The following is a 12,432-nucleotide window of genomic DNA, read 5'->3' as shown; positions in this document are numbered from 1 at the left end:
GTGCAGCAGGTTCCTGCTTCAGCCTGTTGGTAATAATGACCCACTCACTGTACATTATCCCTCACCAACTATATGTTAAGTCAATATAAGGGCATTACACACGATGACGGGGACCTAAACTACTGCCAACCTATTAAGCATTAAAGTTAAATTTAACCTATAAAAATAATCTAACTTTGCATATAACTGTCTGTCAATCTGAAGCAAACTTTCTGAAAGTTTGCACAAAAGAAAAGAAAATGGAAATATCAGCTAAGTGCATTCCCATCAACTTGTTTGTCTACATAAATAAAATGAGTAGAAGAAGAAGAGCTTGCAAACTGGAAATAAAACCAGTTGTCTGCCAACTGCCAATAACCCTCAGAGAAGAGGAAAAAGACACAAAACCAGTAACCTTTGACCTCTACAAGAGAAAAATGGAGAGGGGTCTTTAGGATTTTTTTCAGTTGGAAGAGTTGCAATTCTTTCATGGCTTTTTTCTTCTTCCTCTCTTTTTTTCTTCTTCTTCTAATTCCATCAATCTTTTCTAATGCAATACTTGCAAATACATTGATGGAAACAGTGGACAGAGACACTGTGTGACATTTCTATAGAAAAGGAATGTAATAATGTAAAAACCCACAATGCCTCAGCAGTTAACCAGCGAGCAGGTTTTTCCAGGAATACAGACCCAAGGTGAGGCGCCTGCAGTCCTTCTTGGTGTTTTTTTGGAAGGGAGTTTATAACTCTTGAAACATGCTGTTGTTTTTTTTTTTCCCAAGCTGAGGCAAGGTTGCACCTGAGCCATGAATAATGAATGAATTTTCTAAACAGGCTGCCTAAAATATTTACCCTCCGCCCGCCCACCTGCCCTCCTTTCCACAGTTGTTTCCTTGAAGAAGTTTCTCCGTGCAGCTGTGCAGGAGCGAACGCTCTAGGAATACAGTTGTTCTGACAGAGTTTTGCTTCTGCTTAGTCTGCCCTCAACCTCAGCTGAACCCTCACATTTCCTTTCAACCATGAAATCACCCAACTCCGTCCTTTCACATTTCTTACCAGTTCCAGCCCTGCTTGCTGGACGGCGAGTATTTGTCCATCAGAGCGGTGAGTTTGAGCAGGGCGAGTTTCTGCAGCAGGAGGAACTGGGAGACGGACTGGTTCTCCACTCCTGGACTGGTGGGCAGAGAGGGCAGGCTCTGCTCGCTGGACCAGTGCAGCTGCTGGCTCACTCTGCTGGACACACAGCAAACACACATTTATAAGTGCCAGTTTTTAACAGAAAAAATGGGAAGTAATTATATTATATTTATAGTCAAATTATTGAATTAAAATGATGGCTATTTTCTCATCAGTCCTGGCAACAGAGCCTTTGGATTTGGTGAAATAGATAACTGGAAAAAAATATATTCAACCATGTGTTACGATAACTTAAACCATGTGCACAAGATCCAAAAACATAGCAATATGCAGGTGCAAATGTTGGATCAATGATCAAACTAAATTCTTAACATGTAGTACGATCTCATGTACGTACGTTCTCAGCAACAGGTGTACTTTCAAAATTTAGCATGCAGCCCCACTGTATGTACTGGATGCTAATATTCTGACACTTAGCACACATCATTTAACATGTCAGTATCACAGATAGTTAACATGCTAATGTTTGTGCCGCTCATTTCTACATCGCCTTAGCATATTAGCATGATATGCTAGCCTTAATATCAGTGTACCATATGGCTGAATGGATTTCGGAATTAGTCCAAGTAGCCATGAATCCATTAACATACAAGAATGCTAACGTTGGTATTAATTTACAAGCACAAATAAATTTAGCATGCCTTAATGTTGGCATGTCAGATGACAGATGGTATGCTAATGTTTTTTTGTTTGTGCTTGTTCATTTCTACATTGTCAGATTTGGTTCAACATCATACGCTGATGTATAGCAGCAACGGGCCAACCCGCTTAATGAGGCATCTATGTTTGTATGTCTATGATTAGTCTGATATTAGCATGCTATCAGTGTGCATGATGGTAGATGGAGAATTAGATCATTAATTAATCAGTAAGATGAAAAGTCAGTAAGTCAGCAAAATAGGTTATTACTTATTTTTAATTTATCAAATAGTTTAGTTTAATCAAAGTGCTGGACTAACAGGCATTCCTGCCTCTTGAGCTACGATTATAGTGTGGTTTAAAAAACCTAAAAACAACATCAGTGTGTACAGCACAGCCACAGACACACAATGTAATTGGCCAACTGTATTAAAACTACGCCAGTAAAACATACACGGAGCTGAAAATGAGAAACAAGCGGCGTCCATTAGCACACAGTGGTGATGATGTGGCTGACTTTACATTACAGGAGAGGCTTCATAACTTTTTATTGCTCTATATCTGAGAACAAATGCAACAACTAAGAGATATAAAAGCAGCTCTATAAAGAGGCGATCAAAGTTGTTCACCATGAGGTTACTGCTTTTATCTTGAGTGCCTCACAGTAATAACGCCACCTTCACTTTGGTTGATGCCTGAGGGAATAAATCCCTATAACTGTCGTTATTAGTGCTCCGCTGGACACAAAGGCTCACATTTACAAACGCCCAGAGCAACTTGAAGTGTCCAATAATTAGTTTGTATTTCCCAGTACTGAATTTTGATGACCCTGATCTGTTTTGTGAAACATTTTAAGTTAGACTGCTTGTGAAATATGACATGCTCTATAAATAAAATTAATTTAAGTGCAGTTTTCATCACTGTTTCTTCACCTGCTCCTGGGTTGTGGCGATCTCTCCTTTGCCTCCTCTTCATTGTCCGGTACCTTCTCGCTGCTCTCCGTCTCCTCCTCTTCCTCCTCCGTCTCCTCTGGATGCTGCACCTCCAGGTGGATGTGGCTGGGGGACGACGGGCAGGGGGAGGCGGCCGAGGAGCCGTGGGCTGGTGAGTCCTGGGATGAAGAAGAGGAGGAGGAGGAGGAAGAGGAGGAGGTGGAAGAAGTAGAGGAGGAGGAACCTCTCTGACTGTCGTCCTCGGACAGATTTTGGGACCAGGTGGAGACCAGTTGCTGGAGGTCGCTGATCCGCTCCAAAACGCTGTCCAGAGCTGAGAAAACGTCTTCACCTGCCAATAGCCGACTCACCTGAGAGAAGACAAGAAAAAGAATTCCCTCATAAGAGACTTTTCTCATCATTTATCACCAAAACCAGCTGATACACCCAGTGTGAAGGACACACTAGTTTTAATAAGGAACGTCACTGTAACAAAATAAAACTACAAATATTCCATTTTTCGATTACCACAGACACAGTTTTATGTATCTTGCTTTCCCTTGTTTTCACATAGATGTCAGATGCTCATATTAATGTGGCCAAAGTTTCAAATAATGAGATTAAACATATAAAAATGTAATCCTTGAGAGCAAAAAGTTCATATGTCGAACTTCTCTGAGTGGTTTCCCCTTCCTGATGTTGGCTTTCCGGGGATGTCTTTCTCGGTCATCAACTACAGGTACAGAACATCCCGATGTACAGGGATGCGACCATCCACCTGCTCAGCCTGACGAAGTGATTTACAGCAGCTCTGACCACGACTTTGATCTGGATCATATTTTAGGGAGAAAATATTTTCTGGTTTTCCCTCTAATGTCCTCCAGCTGCTCTGGTGATTTATAAAGTTTCTTGACGGACAGACAGTTGTTGTGAAAGTGACCTCTAACTACTGCTAACTGTAACTTAGCTGCGATTAGCTAGTTAGTTGTGGAGTTACTTTTGACTCCATAGATATATAGTAGAACCTAGACAGGACAGTGCTGCTCAGCCTTGCGAGATACTGCAGTGAATAATCCCCCCCAAGTCTGTAAAACCCCTTGAACTGCAAACAAGGTCAGTTATGACTTGTTCTATTATGAGTTTTGCATCCATGGAGTTTTTTATTTGTAAAAGTTTTCTAGACACGAGAAAAGACTATTTACAATTTATCACAATGTAAAGTCTATGGGTCATGTGAGAACTCATGGGCGGGGCCAGCAGGAGAATTGCTACTGTGCATATTTAGTGGGCTACATACCTGGAAGTAAAACTGGAAGACTGAAAACTTTTTTGGTGTATGCGCAAGGTGAGCAACTGTCATTGGTGCCATCTTTGTGTCCGTTGTCTAGCTTGTATTATATGTCAATGGCTCGATCCCCAGGCCTGAAAAACCCCTCATCCTGGCTTCCGGCAGTGCTCCAAGCTCTCGTCAGAGGCAGCTGAGAGGCGTGCTAGCTGCACGGCTAACTGCAGCTACACTCATCAGCAGTTAGAAGTTACTTTAGCAGCAAGTAAAGCTATCTGTCCAAGGAAACTCGGTAAGTCACCAAGTTATTTTCCCTGTAAAATATAATCTAGTTTCACTAAATTCAGTGAACAAAGTTATAGGGTTGTGTTTTTGTACAGAAATCAGTGGCCAATCACAATAAAGTGGGCTTTTAGGGAGGGGGGCCTAGAGACAGGCTTGGTGAAACGGCTTGTTTCAGACAGAGGATGAAACCTTTGTTTACAGGCTTTTAAAAATCAAGAAAACTCAAAGCAGCATCTTTAAAATTACAGTTTTTACAGTTTTTCTTTTACAACACTGCACTCTTTTTATGTCCTTTTCATTTCACTGATTCAGCAGATTCTAAGTTAGGATTTCATGGCCGTACATCACTTCTGGATGAAAGGCATAACTAACTTTCTCCAAGGATCAGAAGTAAAAAATAACAGGTTCCTTAAGATCCATTACCTAATGACTTCTATAATATTTTATGTCAGTTTTTACTTCCATTGGCTGCCATCTTTTTGTCAAAGAGGGTTCCAGCTTAATTCCAAATGGCTCCTCTTCTTCTTTAGACAGAGACACATCTGAAGCAAGATGATTAATGTAAGCAGTCAGAGATTATTGTATAGTTTCAATCTAAAATGGAATTTGATATGAGCACTCACAAAATTATTCCCAGCTTTATGGGGAAACTCCATATGAAGCTTAGTTTAGCAGAATCTTGATTGAATAACGTGTGTTTTTATAGACTTTTATAGGTGATTTTTATCCTTTCTTTAGAGGAAAGGCAGCAAAACCAAAGAAAGACAGAGACTTTTGATATGTATGGATCTGCAGTCAGTAAAATCTTTACTGAAGGGCACAGATGGCAGAATTTAACAGCTCTGTTACACAAAATAACCATAATATATTGTGCATGTTGATCTCTAACAGTGACTCATCAATTACTTCACCAAGTAATCATTTTCTGTTTGTCACTCTCTGACCTGTTCTGCTGTTCTGGAACAAATTTGTCTCTCCATCCACAAAGTCTCTTGGTCACAGCCAGGTGGAACAAAAGATATAACTGCAGTTTATCTTTGAACACACTCATCCAACATGGTGACAGTCGGAGGTTCGGCACCATAGACAGGCGCCCTTAAACAGGGTTCACCTGTTAAGCACCTGGACAACTCCAGTCTGCTGCACTGCTGTTCGTAAAGCTGGAAGACGGAGCTTTGTTGCCCTCTTCTATTAAATATCACACATAGACGGGGATTACTCTGCTCAGTGTCCTTTTATACTTTGATTTTTTTTGCTTCAGACCACAGATGATGGAACTACAAGTAAACTAGTGGCATTACAAGACAATTTTGGTAACATTATAACAATATGGTACACAAAAATCTGAGTAATTATAGGTGAAATAATAGCCTCCAATCAGGGACACTGGAGTCTGAAGTGGTCTATAATGGCATCTTACTAAATGTTGTGCAGCAATTTGAGAATATTTTGCACTTCATCAGACATACTGTTGACATTTTCTAGTAGCAACTCAAAATTCTGAATTTCCAGTTCAAATTGAATGCACCATAATGCATGAGAACTGCAAGGAGATTAAGAGGGAGACGAGACAGAGGAGACGAGCGACTATAATGAGGATCTATCTGTCCTTTTCTCACTGTAAACACAAACTCCGGCCTGCGGTGTCACTGATACACTTCATGCTACACGATCAACCAAAGCTTTTATATCACCTCGACATTTCTGTCCATGTTCGCACCGTCTGTCTCTCTTTCTCTGCTGCGATCGCACTTCTGTCTTGATCAGCTGACGGTGTGAGCACACGCAGAGGTGCTCGTCGCTCACATTTACCTTCATTGATTGCAAACTGATCTGTTCAGTTCACCAGATAAATGAACGTGTTCCATGAACGCACCTCTTTTAGTGCATTCATGCACAACACTGGGAATGATCCAATGATTCATGAAGTGTTAATGAGTAATTTCTGAATAACTGTGATTCTGTAACTATATAGTAGATAATGACAAGTTACTAGAGAGCATAAATTAATCAATGCGTAGTAATTAGTAAATACAAGGCTGTGGATTGATGTTCCTGACCGGTCATTCCTGATAAATTCTGAGCCAGAATTATCATGCCTTTTATTTATTTAGCTATCTACACTAATACTTTTAGAAAATGTAACTTTGGGGTAGCTTAGTTGGTAGAGCTTGCACCCCATGTACTGAGCATACTGAGGCCTTAGGGTGTTATTAGATAAAGCAGTCACTTTGTTTGCAAAATATCATAAAATGTTTGTCAGTCATCCTCATTCAGAACTGAAAACTAAAACTAAAAATGAGTACAAGTACCAGTGGAGAACGAGTCTTTTGACTCACCTCTGACTCCTCAGAGGTCCGTTCTGCATCGCTGACACTCCCACCACTGCTGCCATCACTTCCAGACAGCTGCTGGTCGTCCGGCACGTTGTCGTAGATGCTCAACCGATGTTCCAGCGCAGGGAGCGAGCTGGGCACGTCACGGGACGAGGAAGACGAGGGGTCTTGGTCACCGGTGGCCAGCGATGAAGTGCCACGGCGGCAACTGTGGCGCCCACGGTACCCGTGGAAGCTCCCAGTCCTCCAGTTGACCGAGGTGTTATCGATGATGGGGGACAGGATGGTGTGTTTGTGCGCGAGGGAGGTGGGGAAGGTCCCCGGTTTGTGTCCGTCCGGGATCTGGAAGACGAGACTCTCATGGATGCTGTTGTTGTTGTTGTTGATCTGGTTCCTGTAGTCCTGAGAGGGTGAAGAGAAGGATGAGTGAAGGTTTAAGGGAAAGTAAAAGGTATGGACATCACCATCAAGCTGAAGACATGAAACTTATCACTTATCATTACAGACCTCTGTTCCTGTGTGGTTCTGGTTGTTCCTGGTCGTTCCACCGCCGACCCCGACACTGCTATTGGAACGTTTGCAGTTGCTCCTGACCCGGGTGACCGGGCTGGGCGTGCTGACGGTGCTGCTACTCTCTGAGTGGCTGTTACTGCTGCTGCTGCTGATGGTGTGGGGAGACGAGGGCGAGGAGGACGCACGGCTGCTGGATCGAACCTGCAGACTGGAGACATTCAGGAAGGAAGGCAGAGTTAGAGCTGCACTGGAAACAATATGTAGTTAAAATTCTGGAGCAAACAAATATTCCATCAATGAAAGAAAAAGATCTTTATTTCTTAAATCAAATAAAGGATGTAGCATTTTTGGATTAAGATGCAACTTGGGGATGTGGTTGAAAATCTATTTTATGTTGCAGCAGAGAGAATATTTTATAACTCAGATGGACAGTAGAGTCTTTGATCCTTCTGGAAATAGTTGTAAATGTTGTTGTTGTCTGGGAAATGAAAATCAGAGTGCTATTTGCTTCCACATATTAACACAGGTTTCCTGTGAGACAACTAGGGAGGGACTTTTCAGGGATATTGGTCAGTGTTTACAGTAGCCAGTAGCTATAAATATGCATCAAAGCAACGCCCTTCCCCAGACTTGCAGCTACAGAAGTCCACTAACCTAGCTGACTCTTCGTGGACCAGGAACTCCCAGTGAACACAGCCAATAAAAGACCGTGGATACAATACACAGGTGTTTTTTGTTGTTTTTTTTTTTGCCAGGGTTTGGTGCCTGGCACCCTGGGGCTGACTCAGCTAACTTAGCTGCACGGCTAACCAAAGTAAGTAGCTAACGGCACCAGAGTTTGCGGTTAAGTACTTTAGCAACAAGTGAAGCTAACTTCCCATAAGGAAACTCTGTGAATCACCTTCACACTGTATTTCCTGTTAATCTCAGAGGCTGTGTTCAGTCCCAGTCCACCTGTATTCACTGGGAAGCTGCTGGGCCCAGTTCAGTTTCCTGCTAACAGCAGCTACATGCAAGTTAGCAGAGACTCACCAAGAATTGAAGCTGAGCAGCTGGAGGACATCATAGAGTAAACCAGAAAGCATTTTCTCCATAATATAAAAATATTTGTACAGTAACATTAATTGGTGAGACCCAGTCACCAGCCCATTGTATGCCCCATATAGCTAAAGTTAGCTAGCTGCTGAAGTGGTCCACTGTAAAATACCTTGTGCATAATCTGCAGTCACAGATGGATGAATGGATTCTAGCCACGATATTTTGGGATTTTTGGATATTTCGTAGCTCTGTGCTGCTAAAAGTTAAAGATTTATTGATGGGTGGGTGCCATGACAGTATTGGTTGAAAATGGTCAGTTCAAGCTTACATAAAGAAGTCATATTTTGTTTTACAGGGGAAAAGCTTGATTGGATTGTTATATAAAAATACAAAGAAATGGATTTTGTGCACAACGTGACAGGGGATGTGATCTGAAATGGTTAAAAAGCATTTTTAACATAATCTCCACTTGAGGAGGGCCATCCACAATCCTAACCTTGAGGGACAGTGCAGCCTCTCCTCCTCCTGGACCAGAACCGGCCCACTGATAACGTGCCGGGCTCGACTCCTGCTCTCATCGCCAACACTGTGGGCAGACGGGAGGAGGCCAGTCGTGCCCCTCAGCCTCAGTTTCTCCATCTTTTTCAGCAAACTGGTGCACTTCCTCCTGGGCGGTTTGTCTGGGAAACAGCCTTCAGCCTCCAGGATCGCTGCGGACGATCCTCCACCGGTTTCGCCAGGGGAGGGGGGTCCACTGAACGAGGTGTCCAGGGACGGGGTCTTGTTTGTGGAGGAACAGCGGGAGGAGCTCCTGCTGGTCTCCTGGTCGTCTGTTGTGCAGGCGGTAGCAGTTGTGGAGGTGGTCGCGCCAGTGCCGGCGTCTCTGTGGCTCTTGTGGTGTCCGTCGTGGCCTTCGCTCTCGGTGCTGCTGGAGCTGTGGATGGAGCAGATATCGTGGTGGTCGCTGACGTCACACGAAGACGCGTCCTGGGGTCCGGTGGGGCTTTCAGACAGGGGAAGGAAGTCCGCTGTGGAGTCAAGGCGTCGCCATCTTCGTGTCCGCCTGTCATAGGTCCAGTTGGGGCTGATGGCACAGAAGTCTTCTTCGTCACAGTCGTCTCCCTGGAAGACGAAAGACGGTTCAGACACAGAGAAGAGCTCACAGAAATCTGAATATGGCACAATCATTTCAACAAAATACACACTGACAGTAATGTATGCAGAAGAGAGACATGTAGGCATGAATAACAATCTGCAAACAGAATAAACGCACTCAAACAAACAGAGACCTGAAATGCACACAAACACAAAGATGCTGTGAATAATTTAAACATGCATGAACATCATTATACATTCCTACAAACAAAATCATACACACTGCAAAAACTTCACTGTGTGGGTGTCTTTGTATTTAGAATTTTTAATGTGGTTGGATTGTTTTGGGTATAAAATAATTATTTATTGTGGATTGAGCAAAACTGTATTATTATAAATGTGATTACCAGGTAGGGAAGGTATGGGAAATGTAAGATATTCTGTCCTCTGCTGCTTCAGTTTGATCTCCTGAGAATCCTCCAACTTTACAGAGGTACAACACTAAATAATTGGAGAATTCTTTAAATTTAAAGGTAATTTTTGATATTTTTCAACCTAGACTCTATTTATTGCATCCAAGGGACTAATGGGGACAACATTTTTTGACACTGATCTAGTCTTGAGCCATGAAATGGGCTGCAGTGTAATTCTTGGGGGCAACTGTCACAGTCAAAATTCTTGTTCTGTGTCTGACACCATCATGGAAAGACCTTTCTCATTCATAATTTTTTAACGACAAGCAGCCGATACGTCACTGTTCAGAGCCACCAAACTCCATTGGCAAAAACAGTAATTCTATCTCACATAAAACGCGCTTATTTCAAACTCAAAAGAAAGAAAATAAAATTCACCCAAACCATTTTTGGTTCTTCTTTACACTGTTCCAAGGAGCGGTCCTCATTCATCACTTAGACTAAGTGAAGTTAGACGTTATGTTACTATAAATTGGATTCATTTCAACTCTAGGCTGTAGACTACAAAAAACATTCACCTTAAGACATCATTTTATCTTCAAAAGGAAGAAGAAAAAAAATGTTTTAAGACAAACAAACTTATAAAAGATGTTTCCAGAAGTCAGTTAGATTTAAGAGATTTGGAAAACAAGACAGAATAATGAAGAATTGCATTGCTTATGAAGATTTAATACCTAAATTCCTATTTAAGTCAGAAAATGTGCTGCACCTGTTTTCAAGAAATCTTATTTTGCTTACCTGGTTGGCAAAGCTAACGAAATGCCCTTATCTTGAGAGATTACAAGTTTATTATTTTGTTGTCTTGAAATAACGAGATAATCAACCTTTTATCAATAAAAAAAAAACCCAAAAGGTCTTTTCATTTTATTACCTATAATGTTCATCAGAAAGTTTTTTTCTCATGGTAAATTATGTAAAAAAAATTGGCCTTTGAGATAATCAAGATAATTAGATAAATGACTCTCTAATCACAACAAAACAAGCTTTATTATCTCCAGATAATGAATAATTATCTTGTGATCCTGAGATAACGGCATAAAAATAATAATTGCAACAGCCGCTCTCTTCTTCTGTGGTTTTGCAGATTGTGCACATGAGGGAAATCTTTTGTAAAACAGGACCTTCACAGTTGAAAGATTAATATGCAGCTCACGTGATTAAAATAAAGGTGTAAAACTGAGGGTACTGAAGATCCAGGTGTCTCAAACAAAAAAAATGCATTCATTCTATATAACTTTTCGGTCTCTTTTTCTGAACCTCCCTTCCGTTTCTCCTAGAAAGGGACACTGTTGAGGAGGAGAAATGATCAGTTGATATGAGTCATAATCGAGTGATGCTTAATGTGGTGATTTCACGGTGCGACGCCCCCCACGGCTCCGGCTGCTTTCATATGAGAGTCCTGCTGCGTTTGAGTTTCTCGGTGTTTGCTCTCGACACTCACCCGCCGTTTTGATCTCCGCGGCTCCAGCCTCATTTCCACGCATTTGTTTAAAGTGCTTAATCTCCTGAAAGAAGAAGAAGAGAGGAAAGTGGATTAGACTTCAAGTGTCATTTAATAATAATCTCACTGCCACACTATACATCATACTTTCATCATTTATCATCATAACGCAGCTTTGTCAAGACTTATTACATAGAGGCAAACATGTGAACAAGGAGTTAAGTTCTAAAAAGAAACTATATTTTCACGAAGAAATATGAAAAGGAAAAGTTGCATGTGATGGTACTGTATGTGCAACACCAGAGGCCTTTTTGTAACCATCAGGCAGCCAGTTCAATCCCTGGACCAGCAGGATGAGTGATCATGGAGCAAAAGAGTGACCCAAGCCGATGAAACCGCCATGTTCAGGTAAAGTGACACTCAGCAGAAACGCATTGTGTCACTGTTGCAACCACACACACCTCTGCCTCTGTTACACGCCCCCCAACCACCTCGCTGGTTATGATGTGCACATGCTTTTGACTCGTGATGTCTTATGTTCTTCCCTGAGGTCAGAGCTATTGAACTGGCGGCCCGCAGACCACATGTGGCCCCCCTAAAGCTACCGATGAAAGCACAGCGATATTTATATATCTGCAGTACTATGAACAGGCAAAATTCCCTGAAAAAACATTGTATTCAAGTACCGCTAATGCAAACGAAATGCTTCCTACTGCTGCATTTAGCTGGTGAAATTATTTTATTTGAAGTAATCAAAGGAAATGCAATGCACTCTTTTGCCTATTTTAGTTGAAACTCTGTTGTTGTAAATGCAGAAACTTAAAAACATTCTTTATTCTTTAGTTCCTGAAATTAAACTACTGAGTTAGTGATCGTTTCTGAACTCCAGCATTTATCCTCATCTCTCAGTGTAGTTGGGAGTTTTTTCATTTTCGTTCAAGTCTATAACTTACTTGTATTAGATAACATTAAATTGTAAAAACTGCCAACAATGTTATGTCCACTCTTCCTGTTGGTGCACCTCTACACGCAGTTATCTGCATGATCGTGTTACCTGCACAGTGAATCGAGGGCATCATTATCCAGGAAGTGGTGATCACGCTTCGCCCGCTCGATGTCGACGGGGAACCTGCAGTCTGACACACAAACAAGACAAATGAAACAATAAAGACGCTGCCCGAGATCCTCATTTGTGTCATCCTGGAGTCGACTCTGTTGC

At 41.9% G+C, this 12,432-nt stretch overlaps 1 protein-coding gene across 1 annotated transcript in view; it reads right to left on the bottom strand.

Moving 5' to 3' along the window:
* Positions 1-12,432, bottom strand: part of LOC146319455 (rho GTPase-activating protein 7) — a 157,057-nt gene that overhangs the window by 21,680 nt on the left and 122,945 nt on the right. Inside the window, exons 3-9 of the mRNA XM_084730051.1 lie at positions 12,268-12,349; positions 11,214-11,277; positions 8,701-9,326; positions 7,161-7,374; positions 6,657-7,055; positions 2,748-3,118; positions 1,036-1,212 (exon numbers count right to left, since the gene is read on the bottom strand). Of these exons, the coding sequence (XP_084586177.1) occupies positions 1,036-1,212; positions 2,748-3,118; positions 6,657-7,055; positions 7,161-7,374; positions 8,701-9,326; positions 11,214-11,277; positions 12,268-12,349 (1,933 nt within the window). The remainder of the gene's footprint in view (positions 1-1,035; positions 1,213-2,747; positions 3,119-6,656; positions 7,056-7,160; positions 7,375-8,700; positions 9,327-11,213; positions 11,278-12,267; positions 12,350-12,432) is intronic.

Source organism: Lutjanus erythropterus, chromosome 11, assembly GCF_056507025.1.
Source record: "Lutjanus erythropterus isolate fLutEry1 chromosome 11, fLutEry1.hap2, whole genome shotgun sequence".
Lineage (NCBI taxonomy): Eukaryota > Metazoa > Chordata > Actinopteri > Lutjaniformes > Lutjanidae > Lutjanus > Lutjanus erythropterus.
This window is presented reverse-complemented; position numbering and strand designations above follow the sequence as displayed.